Here is a 16,571-nt window from a genome sequence, read left to right as displayed (position 1 = left end):
CACTCTACATTGTACGAGAGCACCGCTTTTGAGATAAAAGAAAGGAGCATTTTGTCGTTAGTCGCCGGACAATGCTTAGTAAATATCAGAGAAAATCACATCATTAAATTACACATCTATATCTACTCCTCAAATGCATTTGAAGGAACCTTGTAAAGCTTGACAGCTGGGTTGTTAGGATCCCTGAGAAGGACATACTTGCCTTCGTCCAATTCGGAACAAATGTTGACAACCGACTTGACAATACCCCAACCGTTGTTAAGGTTCAAGTTAATTTGGTTAGATAATTGTGCAGGTTCCTGACCAATGACACCAATGATAGTGTGTTGAGTGTTATCCTTAGGATTGACACGAGAAACGAAACCGATCTTCATCAAATTGGCACCAGCAAGGATACTTTGAACAGTCCATCTAGAAATCTTGCACAAGTTGTTCTTCATCTCAGCAGCAACAATGGCACCACGAGCATTAACAAAACGGTTCTTCCACTCGAGAGCACCAGTCGAACCACCATACTCATTAAGAGCCTTGACAGTGACAAGAGAAACAGATCCGTTCAGGTTCTTTTGAGCGGCATCAATTTCAGTACGAATGACAAGGTTGATAGGTTCTTCTTCAACATTGTTGGCAAGGTTGAACTTCTTATAGTCATATCCGTGAGCCAACAAAGGTTCAGATTGCTTTTGATCTTCTTCGCTGTAGAAAGGATTGGGCTTACCAAAGTCGTAAGTCTCGCTAGATTCAATGACAGCATTAGCATTGAAGTTTTGGTTGATATAAGTAGCCTCATAAGCTAAAGCAGTGGCGTTGTTGAGGGTATCCTTGCTGTCAGTAGCATCAGCTGGGGCATCTGCAGCATTCTCATCAACAGACACCAAGTCCAGAGGACCACCTTCCCTCTTATCAAGGTAGACCTTACCATTCTTTTTGGTAATGATGATATCCCAAGGGTTAACGGTCTTGGTAACACACATAAGGAGAGAGATAATGGAGTCAGTAGCAAAAACGGTTCCAGCATCCTTGGCCGACAACTCTTGAATAACAGGATCATCTGATGTGGAGATATTGTATACAATACGATCTAAAGGCTCGAGCTTGGCGTTCACACTTGGCTTATCCAAAGTCTTGTTGTTGTAATAGTGGACAGAACCGTATGAGTCAATACTTTCTCCTTGTCTGACATCAAAAGACAGTTTTTGGAATTCATTAAATCCAATTGATTGAATAAGAGACCAGCCCTCAGTGATGTTAACACTGGCATCACGGACCTTCTGTGGCTTATCATAATCTCTCCAGCCAGGGCGCTTGAAACCTTGACCACGACCACCACCTTGGCCACCACGACCTTGGCCTTGGTGGTGTCCACGTTGACTTTGGAAACTTCCGCCTCTGCCACCGGCGGCACCAGCACCACCACGACGGCTCTTCAAAATGGTGTGTTGTGATCCACCACGGCCACCAGCATTCTTAGGAGCGGCCTTAGCAGCAGAATCAACCACAGAGAAACTGGTGATTCCTTCATCTTCCTCGTTGGTAAAGAATGAAGTAAAGTTGGATCCATAAGCATGATAAGGATCTCTGAAACCACGACCATATTGTTGTCTCTTTTGGTCTTTACCGTCTTTACCAGCATCAAAGGCCCAGTCGGCAGCTTTACCTAATTTGTCTCCCTTGCTGTAAGGAGCGTAGGGAACATTATTAAAACGAAGGCTAGTAGGGACCTCAGAAGGAGGACCCCAGGGCTCTGAAGTAGAAGCCAATTTAGGGAGTCTTGGGGCAGACATTCTTTGTTGTATTGGATTAGGTATAATCTACCGGTTGCGGACTAAAAGACACCACTCAAACACGAATTTTTCACTTTTCATGATCAAGGTTAGGGTATATACTTAACTAGCCGCATTATTAACTGGCTGGGGTCTCCACAGGCTAAATATTACGTTGATATATCTTAAAATTGGGTTATAAACTATTATAATATGTACCGATATATTAGTATATTTGTGGAAACCTGGGATTGTGTCTAGTTCGGTAAAGGGTCTAAGACGAATTCACTGGTTGGTTAAAATCGACAGTGACATAATCATCACGTGACAAAGGATGCTGGATAAAAAAATGACTTCAAGCCTTAGCTCCCTAGAATTTTAGCATTACTAAGACAAATTAGGTTTATATATATTGAGTATATGTTAGATATAATTTAAAATAAGAGAATAGTATTTTAAGATCAAGTAGTACTGTCTCTATCCCTTCCGCTTCTGATAAGTATGGCACTATTATGGGTTAGGGCTATAGATGTACTACCCGGCTGTGAACTACACTGGCATGGCTTACACTACTTCGTGATTTTGGCCACCGACGACGCTTCGAAGATACATCATCAAAGAAAATTAAGGGAATAGTACAGAAACCAATATGAATGGTATCAGCGTAGATATGAATGCCCTTAAGAAGGGTGAAGTAAAGTAAGTGCTGTAGGATAGGTCATGAAGGAGGCAATTGTCTGGAGAAGAGGATATAGAACAAACCTCTAGCAAGTTCATGTTGTAATTGCTGTGATCAGTGTGAACCCATTCTAACATTTTTTAGCCTTGGTACTTCAATGTAAGTTTAAATTTTGAGCTATTTCAACTGGATCTAAGAACTGTTACATCTGAATGGTCAATTGATGAGAAGTGCACTCGGCAACTAGTTCATCGCCACCAGAATGTGGAATTTCGATCCTAGTTTGGCTCTTCTTGTAATTGGCGTATATAAACTCAGGAGGTCTGAAAGAGATCAGAATGATTTGTTAAATAGACAGTCCAATTTGGATAGCCACATGGAAAGCAAATGACTAACTTCTCTCAGCATGGCAGTTAAATTCAAAGATGGTATTATCTTAGGTGCTGATAGTAGAACGACCACTGGTGCTTTTATTGCCAATCGTGTTACTGATAAATTGACACAAGTTCATGATAAGGTGTGGTGTTGTCGTTCTGGTTCTGCAGCGGACACACAAGCTGTAGCAGATATTGTCCACTACCATTTGCAAGCATATGCCGCTGAGAATAACGAACCCCCATCGGCTAAAGTAGCTGCTTCTATTTTCAGGGTGCTATGTTATAACAACAAAGACAACTTAAGGTGAGTAGTTCAATAATTGCGTGATTATGTCGTGAAAATTGATATGGCTTGATCGTATCTAACTTCCTTTAGCGCTGGTATTATTTTGGCCGGTTATGATGAGAAGACAGGTGGTGAGGTATACAGTATTCCATTAGGAGGAAGTTTACATAAGCAAGAGTACGCTATTGCTGGTAGTGGTTCATCATACATTTACGGTTTCTGTGATAAGAATTTTAAATCTGAAATGAGCAAAGATGATGCCGTGAACTTTGTCAAGACGGCACTCTCCCAAGCTATCAAGTGGGATGGAAGCTCTGGTGGTGTAATTAGATTGGTAATTCTAACAAAAGGAGAGACCGAGAGATTGATCTTTTTCCCTGAAGAATACGAATCTTTTTAGATACTAGAATGTAATTGATGAAATGATATTATTATATATACTTGGCATCGAGAGCTTAGTCACGGTCAGATAATGGCTCAAACTGTCAATTGACAATAAAGTTGAGCATTGCGTTTCAACATATGGTCATATCAGTCAGGTTGTTCAGGCTCACTCTCTTCTTTGATGTATTGTAGCTGCTAATCCACCCCAGAAAACCTTTAGAATAATTATCGTATCGTTCGGGAGATGGACCCTGAAGATCATTCGAGATTGCACGGCTATCAATATAGCCGATCGTTACGTGCTAGTTTCGCGAGTCTCGAACTGACCCAGCTGATCCACTTATTTTAACCAAAAATATGTCAATTGAGACTCGCTTTGAGTCTGAGTTAAGGGAATTCCTTCCAAAATTTAAAGAACCATTTGGTCTCGTGCACATAAGAACAAATCCTCGAAAATGCCGACGTTTAGTGTACCTGCCCAAAAAGCAGTCCCGTTCCGTCCCACTAGATGCCTCCTCAACCCATTTTTTTGTGTTATCCTATAAAAATATCGATTTTTTTGCATTGGAGATTATTATATATGAATCACCAAACTCCATGACGTTATTTGTTTCTAAAGCTGATACAAATGGACACTACTATGAATTGGAAGCTGGCGCGAGTCTATCAGTATTGGATATTACAACAGGACTATTACGAGGACTCTTACATCATTATATCAAACCATCCAAACTTTTACGCATATGCCTGTTCGCTAAATCTGAAGGGCAGTATCTATTCCCACTTTCTAGTGAAAATCCAAATAAGCATGTTCTGCCGGATGGCGAGCTCGTCAAATGGTGGTTAAAGGTCCTGAATAAATTGAGCGGTGAATTTGAACAGATATCTAGAGCTACGCTTCAGATTCCTGGATCTGATAAATCAGCAATTGAAGCATTTTTCCCAAAAGTCACAGGCAATGGGGGGCTGCCATGGACTGTGGGTGATATTTTTAGAGACGAGAGTGATCTCAAACGAAAAAGGCAGAGGGGTGCTGTTTATTATATACCCAGATTCCCAGACGACCCGAAAGGTCGCTTTCTCGATTATCTAGTACTTGAAAAGCGCGCACAGACAACTTCTCTGGACCAATTTATCCTGGAGTTACAATCTCGACAGGAATTCAGATTGGGAAGCGTAGTCGGAATTATTGGGGTAGAAGGATTTATTAAAGAAAACAGTGATGCCTACAACTTAGCAGTTTCATCTCCACACTCTGTATCTTATAAAGAATTCGTACAGCTTAAAGATGTTCTTATGAACCTGAGCTTTGCAACGAGAGAGTTTGCCGAGTCGGCATCAGAGGAATTTTCTGACAGAGTGCCTGAATTTGCTAAACTTAAGATTTTCGGAGCTAAAGAAGCTAAAATAAAAGATAAGAAAACGGCAACTACCTCCGCTCCTGTCAATGTTTTAGGTGGTATGTTGATTCGAAAAAAACCTAAGAAATAATACACACTTGGTTAGCCTTGTTTTTTTTTCGCGGTTGAACGTTGTTAATTGAGCCGACTAGAGATATAATTAATTATGTTTTTTGCTGATGAACCATTTTTTAGCACATTCATCTCTGCTTTTTTGCCCAAATATAAACCCAGCTGGAGCTCCCTCTTTACCTTTGATACATAATCCTCGTTTATCCACGACTTATTAAACATGCTCATAGCCTGGCGCCGGTCCCCTTTAGTTATGGCTGCAAACCCGTCTGTATAATCCATCAAGCTAACACCTAAAAATTCCGCTTTATTAACTCCCAAGCCCTCTTCTGCGGTACGGTTTTTCCTGCCTCTTTCACTTCCTACGCAATATGTAATAAAAATTCGGAGCCCATAAATATCTGAGTCAACCAATCCATATACCTTCAAACGAGGGTTATTGGTAACAAGATCGTGAAAAAACCTTTGAGTCGCTTCATCAGGAAAACCCTTTCCTGTAAGTAGGATGGCATTAGGAATTTTACCATAGAGACTTTGAAAGACGGCCTGTTTGTTAGTGGACATAGAAGAAACTGTTTGTGTTGAATCATACTTCTTTCTCAATGAATATCACGTATTTGACATATTCCTCAGCTCTTATGAAAAGAGTTGGTGCTACAGGCACTAGAGTAGGCTTGGGCGTTAGTCCTGAATCGTCAACTGTGATGGAGTTGCTTCTGCTTCGGCACACTTCACAACTACTGAACCGTTGAGTAATGAGTGGAGTGAAGCAAATAGGTAATCATATTGTGTATGATGTCTCATCGTCAGGGTCCCCAATCTTGGTCGGGTCAATAACTTACAGGGCTACTCCTGTTGGACTCAAGTATACTTCCATTGGCGGAAAATACAGAGACATCGCCATGGAACTGACCTTTCGGAGACGCTACAATCTTCAAGTCAGCACTAGTAACACCGAGGACCGAAATGAACTGCTCAACTACCATGTTAACTCGTGTCTGATCTCTGAATAAGGTGACATCCTGGTAATACAGATCGCGTTTTGTTACGATTTCATTGCTTTCAATATTGCGTTTGATCAGTGAAATCAATCTTATTGCTATTACAAAATTAGTGGTTTCGTACAGATCTGCTCCTGTGAAATAAACAGTGTGGTATCGACGTCGTTTATTGGTCTCCCTTCTATCTCCCGTTAGTTTTGTAAAAATTGAAACCCGAATACCTACGTTCTCAAGGGGGTCAAAGTAAATGATGGAATTCTTCCTCCAAGAAAGGATTGCTTCACTTCATCTAGTAAGTTTGTAAAATATTCCAAAAGGAGCTCCCTATGTATCAGGTTAGAATGGTGGGCCTCGTTACGTCCAAGAAGTCAGCTTACTGAGTTTCATTTAAATTCTCATCTCGATCTGTAAACTGAGACTCCTGTGGATCTGAAGTATCCACCATTTCCATTTCCTTTCTGCTTAGTGCTTCTCCATTCCAAAATAAGTTAAAAGACAAATATATATTTGCAATAGAATAACAATCCATATGTGGTGTGGTTTAAACCATGCCCTTATCTTATCAATTACCCCTGAAAGAGCCGCATTATCGATCCCCGCCAGCCAGCCGAGCATCTCCACATTCTATGCATATATTGCCGAGCGGTACATATATTAACAGAACCACACATTTAAATTTCACTTCTCACATTCAGGTAATGATTCGAGGCTCAAGATTATTGTTGCGGCGTCAATTGGCACGTAAATATCACGTAGAGTCATTTGACAAGAGTGGGATTTCTTTGGGGGGGTTTCGAACGGCAGAGCCTGTCAAGTTCAGAAACCTGTTCCTACGAGATGCTTGTGCCAGTACAGAATCAGTTGATGTCAGTACAAAACAGAAGACCTTCTCTACGGCCCAACTTGGAGATTCTATATATGCTAAGAACGTAACTGTGAACCCGTCGACTCAGTCATTGGACGTGGAATGGGCAGACGGTCATAAGAGTAGCTATTCCCAGGACTTTCTCGAGACCTACAGCAATACCGTTTCTCGTCGCAGATATAGACACCTTGATCTTCACGACACCAATATTTGGAATTCTGGAACATCAAAATTTACATATGATGATGCATATAGCACCTCCTATAAGGCTTACTTGGAATCGCCAAATGACTTGGTAAAGTCGCTGCAAAGAGATGGAATTGCATTTATCACTGATATTCCCCCAGGAGAAAAGTTTAATTCGTCTAAAATTACTGTGGAACACATTGCGGAACAAATTGGGCCTATTAAGAATACATTTTACGGACCATCATGGAACGTTATATCTCAGTCAATGGCAAAAAATGTAGCTTACACTGCGGTATATCTTCCATTACATATGGATTTGTTGTATTTTGAATCACCGCCAGGTGTACAATTACTTCACGTAATTGAAAACAATACAATTGGTGGTGAATCCATATTTGCCGACTCTTTTGCGGCGGCACTCCATATTCTAGAAACGGATCCTGATGCATATTCGGCTCTGACTGAAGTGCCAATTAGCTACCATTATGTCAATGACAACCAGCATTATTATTTCGCTAGACCACTTATCGTCGAGGATGTAAACAGTTCAGTTGACGAGAAAACAGGTAGAAGAGCAATTTCACACATTAACTACTCGCCTCCATTTCAAGGGCCAATTGATGCTATAGCAACTACCCACGACGTAGCTGACAATGTTGTCACCAACTTTTACCGAGGGTTGCGACTCTTTGAAGAGTATATTGAGAACCCTTCCAACCAGATTGAGGTTAAGATGGCAGAAAACACTTGTGTGTTGTTCATGAATAGGAGAACTCTCCATGGACGACAACAGTTCCAGCCAGGATCGGGAAATCGCTGGTTCAAAGGAACCTATCTTGATATTGACTCGTTCCAATCCAAACTGCGTACTAGCAAGTCCTAATCAAGCATTTTGTTTCGCGGTAGTAAGAGACGGGATATATATATATTATTTGTACTTAGATTTACAATTTTTATCACTTTATAAGTGTCTATACTACTTCACCAATCACTCTAGCAGCCTCCTTGTATGTTTTCAACATATTTTGACATTTTTCCCGCTCTTGAGCCAGGGTCTCATCTTCATATAATAAATCATCAAAGAGAGACTCTTTATACAGTTCACTGACCAATCTGTTTTGAGCTGATTCTTTACTGAAATTGACAAGCAAATGCATGACGGCCTTGGGAACCTGGTCTTGTATACTTTCACGAACAATGTCAAAGTAGGAAATAATTAATCTTGTAATGAGCTCGCACTCCAGCTGTTCACGCTCAGAAAAGTGCTCCAGTGGATTGTCCAGACTGCTTTCAATATCGCGCAAGTCAAATCGAGCGGATGAGGGGTCAGATGCTGCAGGAGATTGAATAAATGGCGAATCCTTACTGCGGGCAGAGAGTGCACTGTGACCTCCTACAGAGCTTTGTTCAGCACCGTCCTTTCCGAAAAAGTAGTTTAAGAATGAATCTTTATGGCCATTTGGAGTGGCTTCATGAGTAGCAGGAACGTTATTAGTAATAGGATTCGACGAGCTACTAGGACGGTGCTTTTTCTTGGTTTGATCAGCAGACCCATTTTGAAGAATATGGTCAGCAGGCGGTTCCTGGCCGCTTACAGGAGTGTCGGATCCATCTGTAGCAGCAGATCCATTGAATGCTAAATCTCCAAGAAGTTTCTTTTCATGAGCAGCCTTTTCCAATTCCTTGACTTTCTTCTCCTTTGCTTGTTTTTCTTCCAGCACAGAAGCCATTGCAGCTGCGGCACCAACAAAATTAGGGTGATTAGTATTAATGTAAGCGCGCTGAATGTCAATTAGACTCGATACGTACGCAGAAGTGGGACCTAATCTCTCTCTTAATAAATCAGAAATAACCTCAATAAGTTTGGCTTGCAATTTAGGGTATCTGGAAAGCTCAGTCGAACCACAGTTGTGGCATATTTTCATGAGTTCTTCGTACACGAGCTCAACACATCTCTGCGAAGGTCCCTCTAGAAGCTTGATCTGTGGCTTTACTAGCAAGTCAAATGCAAGCTCGGGAACGAAAAGTGATGGACGTGGTCCTGTAGAGTTACGAATGGCAGTACGAACATCGCTATGAGATAAAGTACCAACAGGATCAATGTTAGTCAAAGATTGGCCGAACACTTCATTGTAAATATAGTAGATTCTGGCACCACCACAAAGCTCCTTGGTCGAGATTTCTGAAGAAGTACCTTCAATGCTTGCAATGAAAGACGAGGCGAATCTGGTCATGAGCTGCAAGATTAATGGGCCTCTGTTCTCCTTACTGTACGAACTATCGACACCATAAGAAGCTAATTCCTGCTCAGTTTGGCCCATCAACGTGTTAAGACGAGCCTTGATGTCGGGTAATCGATCTCTAATATGGGCCATGAGGGTCTGGTTCAAGGACTTGGCCAGGTACGCGGTGCCACATTTGTGAGCAATATTTCTATAAACAGGGTGGGTAGCAAAAAAGTTCTTTTCGGCGGTCAAAGACTCGTCCAGTGATTTTCCTTCTTGGATGTCCTGTTGAGATCGATTGACGACACCAATAAATCCCAGTTTTAATGGGTATACATGGCCAGACAATATGTCCAACGCATTTGTACCTTGGTCCATTAAATCTAGTTTAGTAAGAACGCCGATAGTCCGTTTTCCTTGGGGGTCGACTTGACGTGCCAGCTTGAGTGATTCTGAGTTGACCAAATCAACATTAGCAGGCGATACCGCGAGAATGATACTATTGGGCTTGGCAATGTATTCAGAAATAAGTCCTCTGGTCTGTCGCTCAATGTCGGTAGGTTGGTCTCCAATAGGAATTTTTGTAAGACCTGGCAAATCGACCAGAGTAAGGTTAAGCACATGAGGAGAGAAGATTTTCAGGTTGATGGGCAAACGGTTAATACCCTTGTTGTTACCAGCGATTCTGGCAGTCTCCGACTCGATTTCGCGGCGAATGTCTGAAAAATCATAGAATCTTCTGCCTGGAATGTGTAAAAACTCACCCCATTCAGCTTCACGAACGAATGTGGCGTTAGGATTAGGACCGCCACCAGCAATGGCTCCATGAGTAGACGCAGGTGAGCTGGAAAGACTATTGCTGGTGGTACTATTGGAACTAGTTGAGCCGTTATTTACATTGTTGGTTCCATAGCCAGTATTGTCGTTTTGTGTCCAGGTAGGAGGTGCACTGGAAGGAATATTTACTAATTGAAGAATCAAAGGACGTCTAGTGACAATACCTGTACCTCTTGGAAGAAAGTCTCGACCAACAATATTTTCCAAGACCGAAGATTTACCAGATGATTGAGATCCAACAACCACAACTTGGGGAAGATCCAGAGTATCAGATCCAATGGTATTGAATACAAGGTCCTGGAGCTTGTTTACAACTGGGATCAAATCCTCGAGAGCAGCCATGCTTAATCAAGATGCGCAACAGCAACAACGAATCTAGAACAAAAAAACAGCTCGGATTGCTCTTTGTCGAAATTATTTGAATCTATTAATCTATTGAGTCGGCAGTCCAGCTTCGTTATATCAAATAGCACGTTCCGATCCTCTTGTCGCACAAAAATTCCACCAAACCGTTGTGTGATTGTATGTTGCTCGAGCTGTGTATCTGGGTTTGTGCCACAAATTTAACTGGCAGATGTTGATTTGGGGTTAGTTTCAGGGTAATGGTTGTTGTCAGGGGGGACTTGGCGCGTGGAGGCGTTTGGCGGCGATGGCAAATGTTTAACTGGGGTATGGCTGCTTCTCATGCGTCCTTGCTCGGTAAATAGAAGATGCCGATATAGTCACGTGACGTATATAATTCAGCTTCTTCTTTTATTTCTTCTTCGAGCAATAACCATTTGCAGGTTCGAGGTAACTAGCAGTCATATAGTAGCCCATATTGTAGACGTACACGGCCCATGGCACGAGCTACGTGTTCAACTGGCCACGCGAAAAGCCAGCGTCACCCAAACTGTAGACCGGACTCCGTGAACACTTCCTGGAACCCACTAAACTACAAAGTGTCCATAGGGCCCAGGCGCTCGCGAAGCGAGCACAACGGGGTCTGGGGCAGCACCCCCAGCCGCCGGAGGCAAACCCCCAGGAGAGAACAAAAAAGCACTAACCGGACCCGACAGGCCACAGGACCAGAAACACTTTGGCTGACGGGTATGCAGAACACCTTGATATGCGTCAGGGCCTTCGAAATTGCCCACATACGACTCGATTCACCTGTTAGGTAAATTATACACGAATATCGACGTTTTTGGTTGGACTTCGTCGCCAAGTACCTAAGCAAAGAACCTCTCTCTTGAACAAGTGCAAAATTTTCCGAATATAAGAAGCCTTCGTGGCCAAGTGGTAAGGCGCCTCACTAGTAATGAGGAGATCATCAGTTCGAGTCTGGTCGAAGGCATTCAACTTCTTTTTTCTTAGTCTCACTTTTATTTTAAAAAGTGAGACCTCTTTTTTTCCCAATCAAACACACATTACCCAGGCAGCCGGTGTTGCAATCAGGGGCTGAAAATCCATCCTCAAGGGCAAGGTTATATCACGTGATATAAGAATGAGGGCAAGGAAAGAAGATGGTGAACTGAAAATTTCCGAATCAGCAGCATCAGCGACAGGTGCCACAGCATATCTCAGGTCATTAAAACGATACACAAACGACAATGAAAGGATCTGTGCGAATCAGACTGGCTCGATTCGGCCGTAAACACGCCCCTGTGTACAACATTGTAGTTGCCAAGGCCAAGTCCGGGCGAGACAAGCTACCTGTCGAGGTTATCGGCACATACAACCCTATTGCTACACCACTGACTCCCGAACAGAAGGAGCGCGGTGAAAAGCCTGTCAAGGACATCAAAATCGATTTCCACCGGTCGAAATACTGGATTGGTGTTGGTGCTCAGCCTACTGAGGTTGTTGCAAGACTGTTCCGTAAGGCAGGTGTCCTTCCTCCACAATGGCCTGGTCCCAACAGCGGACCAGTTGTCCCCAAGAAGAACGAAATTCAAGGTGTTAAGGCCATTACTGAACCCCTTCCCGAACCTCCAGTAAGGTAAAAAGTCTTCTGTGTTTGCATTGTTTTGTGGCTGCTTTCGCCAGTTCACAACTCCCCCATTGTATATAAACGTCCACCCTGTTTCAGCATTGCCTGTATTTATGACTGCTCTCGATTTAATGAACCTGTATTTTTTTGCTACTGATTGGATCCTGTCTCTGGTAGGGGTATGCTGGTGTCTGTGGGGTGTTGCCTCCGGCGGCTGGGGCGCTGCCCCAGACCCCGTTGTGCTCGCTTCGCGAGCTTAGTTACGGGTGTCCAGACCTCACAGAATCGTGGTTGGCCTGATTTGGCAGATTAAGCAGGGGTGACTATCTAAACTCCGCTCTGTTATCTGTGACATGCTATATGCTAGTGTTGTTGTGTTATACGGCTCGGAATATGAATATGGGTCAGTATCGGGTTCATAGTTCCGTTCGATACCCGGATATGATCAGACGCTGCGACGCCTGGCCGGATCTCAGCTTCTCGAGTGGAGGAATGAGACATCGGACAATGGAATAAATGGTCAAGGCGGAAACTAGTACCAGACTAGACAGGTCACGAACTGCCTTTAGTAAGGCTAATTAACCGGGCCGTCGTTTGTCGTCGTCTTTTTTTTTTTTTTTTTTTTGACTGCCTCATTAAATATTAAAATCCAAATATATTCTCGGACTGGTTAGCTGCAACTGCTTCTCCACATGTGATCCGCGTGACTAGTCTTCTCTACTCAATGGCCCCTCTATTAGTGTACCCCTCTACCTCTACCCCTCCTCCCCTCTAAATCTCTCTAGCCCCCACTCGCCATCTCCACTTGGGCCAATCCCCCGCACTGTCTCAGTTCCCCTCTCTACTAGGCTTAATTATTTATTTATTTTGTTTTGAATTTCAGTGACTAATAAATTATTTTGTTTTTGATTCAATGTGTAATTGTTACACCTCTATACCTTTCTACCATAGTAACAGTTTTTTTTTCTGACTTTCGGTACAGCTCTTGATTGTCTTGCTGGCAGATCAATCAATTTCGCAATCAAATTGCTTCTCGTTATCAATAGCCCGAGACCACGAAGCTAACTATATATCACCTTAGTCATGTCAGTTGTTATCTAATCAGTACTACGGTTATCTTCATTTCATTTATCGCAACCAGCCTCTGTATACTTTTCCGTTCTACTCTTTTTCTGTTCTGTTATGTTACACTAAGGTTACCTAATTGCTGGTTTATACGTTTATACATTTAGTAAGAGCTACCTGTTTTTGGCTAAAGCGATTCGCCATTCATTCAACTTTCGCTCTTACCTAAATTGAATTGCCCTGACGCCCGCCCTCTAAACAGTATTACATCCTCCGCAAGGGCCGCCGGTGGTTTGTGGTCCGTTTTGCACTAATGCTTATCATCACAAGCCAAACTCGCTTAACCCCTCAAAAACGGTCCAGGTACCTGTACCTCATGATACTAGTTCATAGATAAAAGCAGTTAACCACATGTGCTGATAACGCAACAAGCCTGGATGCACGCTAGTGCCTCCTCTCAATTGAGGCATAATCTCAAGATCGCTTGAGGTTAGACTGAGCCTCGCATCCAAGACACTCGTTCTCTCGATTTCACCTCCTCACCTCTCAAGGTTGCGGTGGAGCCAAGCTCTCTATTAACTCTATTTGGCAGGGAGGTGAGCGGTAAGGGGGTTATCAGGTACTGGGCGAGTTCTGCCTCCGGCGGCTGGGGCTTCGCCCCAGACCCCGCTGCTCCTCTCACTGCGCTCGAGGCGTTGCGAGGGGGTGCTCAGTACTTGGTGGGGCCGCGGTGGTGGTGGTGGTGGTGGTGGTGGTGCTGCTGCTGCTGCTGGTACTGGTGCTGTACATAGGGTTATATGGTCCGGCTGGGTATGAGCTTTGGTTACCCATTCTACAGTCTTTCAGTTCCGGGTGAATTGAGTGAACGTGAGGAGTCAAAAGATACAACTGTGAGTGGGGCCGAGCCATATGGGGCAGAGTTAGCGTTAGTTCCGTGCACTGGCTCGTTCTAGATCGCAGCTGGCCCGTTCCAGCCTGGTACGGTGACGAAGCTGTCCCGTTAGTCAGGATTCGTCGTCATTTTGTCGTTGTTGTCGTCGTCGATACGGGGCCTATGGTCCGGACTAGCCGTGACGGATAATCAAGCCAAAGATCCAAAACATGCCCAGTCCCAATTCGCTCCAACAGCCCAACTCTACAGTATTCACATGGGATCCCACTATCCCCCCATCCCCGCTATCCAGCATTAGCAGCACCCGCACCAGCACCCCACCATGTACTGGACACCCCCTCGCAACGACTCGAGCGCAGCGAGAGGAGCAGCGGGGTCTGGGGCGGAGCCCCAGCCGCCGGAGGCACAACCCCTCTCCCGACCACGGGCAGGAAATCAACGGTCGTTCAATTCTCCGGCCGTAGGGGTTTCTTTTTCTGCAGGCGGGTTGAGGGCCATTTTAAGTTCAAACGGCCTTGGTTACCTGACTTTCAGCTGGGAGACAGATTTAGGCCCGGTTGTAAGGCTAGAAATAAGGTACCGTGGGTATCTGACCCGTTTCAAGCCAAAGGCACGCTAGTCTGTACAGCCTCAAACCTACCGCTTAACACGACCAGTTTAAGTTTGCAGGGGGAAATTGAACAAGCCCCTGTGTTATACTAATAGGGAAGGTTGCTGAAGGGACATGGAAAGTGGAACGTAGACCGTAAAACAGGGCAGGATTAGTAGAGGCCGACAGCAGGGCAGTGATGGCCAAGAGTGACTTGAATTATTCTTGGCCATGGCTCACCACCAAGATTTCACGCTCGCAGCATAGCCTGCATCTGCCGTGATGGCATGGTGACGATAATATGGCTGCTGCTGCTGCCGCTACTGACACGGATGATGCTGATGTGCTGACTGTGAAAGTGTGTGTGATATGCCTCGACCCGTCTCCCGCGTCTAGTTTGCGGTAGTTGCGGTCATAAAATAAGCACTCTAGCCCATATGGGGCACAAATATGCACTTTAGCCCCTTCGGTCGGTGTCCTGCCCATGTTTAATACCCCCTGAAAATAGAAATAATAATAATTTACTACCGGAGGGGGTGTACCTCCGGAGCCCCAGACCCTGGTTGCTCCTCTCGCTTCGCTCGAGTCGTTCCGTGGGGTGCCAGCACATTCTCCTGCGAAGCAGGAGTTCACCAGGATCTGAAGCGGAGTCCCAGCCGTCGGAGGCATACCCCCTCCATATTTTTTATTTTTTCACGGTCGAAGGAAGATTGGCACCGTTCCTGGCCGAGAGGTAAGTTCTATTTCGATATGCAATCGACAGGTAATAATTTCACTAGCTGAAAATAATGCCGCTGCCGATGAGACATTTCAGGCTGTCTGTCGCTACCGCTATCGTCAGTACTACTGCTGGTGCTGCTCACCAGTTGGACAGCCCGGGCGGAGTTGAACTCGTACGATTGTGATTTGTAGCGCCAACTAGGGCTGGAACCGGTGCGGACTCAGCGTCACATGTCCTCATTGATAAGCTTAGCGGGACATTTTCCGGATCCACACGCCTGCGTATTCGTGCGTATGGAAGCTTCACACCACTGTCTCGGATGGTTTTGCGATGATAATCGGTCGTCGTCGTAAGTTTATCGCGCCGGGCCGCCTCTTACACATACCGAAACCGACTGGCTGGCACGGACTGATATGCCCAACTCTATTCGAGAAGTAATAATAGTTTGAGGTAATCCGTATAATTACCGACGAACTTTACTGTTCCGTATACTTACGGACCATACCTAGACTAAGTTCTCTCTAAACTGTGACATGCTCCGTGTTGTGTCCGTTTAATTTTCATCTAAAAACGTTTGCTCGTGATCAAGAGATCAATAGAGAAATTGGTCAATAGAGCATTTTTTTTAGTAGTTTGTATGTCTTATGTATGTAGTTACATATTGTGCCCTGTACCAATACAAACTGTGTGTTGTGCGGTGTTTATCAAACATGGATAATATCACACCCATGATCACTATTATGGATCATAAATATTATTATTATTATTAGTTTGTGATTAGCTGGATTCAACGGTGGCCCTGTAAATCTCCCCTCAAATATCCCCTCACTTGCGACCCTGACCCTGGGCCGCCCCTCATCTTCATCTTCCCTCCCCGCTTCCCCCTCCATAGACCACCACCCCTCTCACCCCTCATTAATCCATCCATCATATTCACTCGCGCACCCAATCCCACTTACTTCCACTTGAACACAGTCTGTCTGCCCCACACACCCCATTAGCAGCAGCAGTAGCAGTAGCGGCACTTGAGATTGCCGTGCCCCACCGCAACCCTGCATCGATTATCCAGAGCCAGGCCCGTGTTGACCAGAGAGTGTGGGAGTTTCGTTGCTCAATCGACAGAAAGTCGCCTGAGTCAACCTGCCGCTCCCCCTCATCATGATGCGTTGCATCCTGCTGCTCTCTATGCAGAGGGATCCTCCCCAAGATGGAAATATCTGCATATCCTTTGTTCTAAGCAAAACCAGCCCCGAT

General features: G+C 44.3%; 6 protein-coding genes and 1 non-coding gene across 7 annotated transcripts; 5 read left to right on the top strand and 2 right to left on the bottom strand.

Moving 5' to 3' along the window:
• Positions 1-122: 122 nt before the first annotated feature.
• Positions 123-1,784, bottom strand: moe1 (translation initiation factor eIF3d Moe1; the record flags this gene model as incomplete). The annotated part of the gene is made up of 1 exon (XM_018878986.1): positions 123-1,784. One exon carries the CDS (start codon positions 1,782-1,784, stop codon positions 123-125), a length of 1,662 nt encoding a protein of 553 aa, XP_018736945.1.
• A 1,064-nt stretch (positions 1,785-2,848) lies between these two features.
• Positions 2,849-3,127, top strand: PRE3 (proteasome core particle subunit beta 1; the record flags this gene model as incomplete). The annotated part of the gene is made up of 1 exon (XM_018878985.1): positions 2,849-3,127. One exon carries the CDS (start codon positions 2,849-2,851, stop codon positions 3,125-3,127), a length of 279 nt encoding a protein of 92 aa, XP_018736944.1.
• A 719-nt stretch (positions 3,128-3,846) lies between these two features.
• RTT109 (H3 histone acetyltransferase RTT109) lies at positions 3,847-4,980 on the top strand (the record flags this gene model as incomplete). Its single annotated transcript, XM_018878984.1, has 1 exon — positions 3,847-4,980. The coding sequence occupies one exon, from the start codon at positions 3,847-3,849 to the stop codon at positions 4,978-4,980; it is 1,134 nt and encodes a 377-aa protein (XP_018736943.1).
• A 1,680-nt stretch (positions 4,981-6,660) lies between these two features.
• AIM17 (Aim17p) lies at positions 6,661-7,899 on the top strand (the record flags this gene model as incomplete). The annotated part of the gene is made up of 1 exon (XM_018878983.1): positions 6,661-7,899. One exon carries the CDS (start codon positions 6,661-6,663, stop codon positions 7,897-7,899), a length of 1,239 nt encoding a protein of 412 aa, XP_018736942.1.
• An 88-nt stretch (positions 7,900-7,987) lies between these two features.
• On the bottom strand, positions 7,988-10,420 carry DNM1 (dynamin-related GTPase DNM1; the record flags this gene model as incomplete). The annotated part of the gene is made up of 1 exon (XM_018878982.1): positions 7,988-10,420. The coding sequence occupies one exon, from the start codon at positions 10,418-10,420 to the stop codon at positions 7,988-7,990; it is 2,433 nt and encodes an 810-aa protein (XP_018736941.1).
• A 922-nt stretch (positions 10,421-11,342) lies between these two features.
• Positions 11,343-11,414, top strand: AWJ20_2054 (the record flags this gene model as incomplete). The annotated part of the gene is made up of 1 exon: positions 11,343-11,414. It is a non-coding gene; the product is annotated as a tRNA-Thr (tRNA).
• A 256-nt stretch (positions 11,415-11,670) lies between these two features.
• On the top strand, positions 11,671-12,063 carry MRPS16 (mitochondrial 37S ribosomal protein MRPS16; the record flags this gene model as incomplete). The annotated part of the gene is made up of 1 exon (XM_018878981.1): positions 11,671-12,063. One exon carries the CDS (start codon positions 11,671-11,673, stop codon positions 12,061-12,063), a length of 393 nt encoding a protein of 130 aa, XP_018736940.1.
• Positions 12,064-16,571: the final 4,508 nt, after the last annotated feature.

The sequence above is a fragment of the Sugiyamaella lignohabitans genome, chromosome B, assembly GCF_001640025.1.
Source record: "Sugiyamaella lignohabitans strain CBS 10342 chromosome B, complete sequence".
In the NCBI taxonomy this organism is placed as follows: domain Eukaryota; kingdom Fungi; phylum Ascomycota; class Dipodascomycetes; order Dipodascales; family Trichomonascaceae; genus Sugiyamaella; species Sugiyamaella lignohabitans.
Note: the sequence above shows the minus strand (reverse complement) of the source record. Positions and strands in the feature narration are given on the sequence as shown.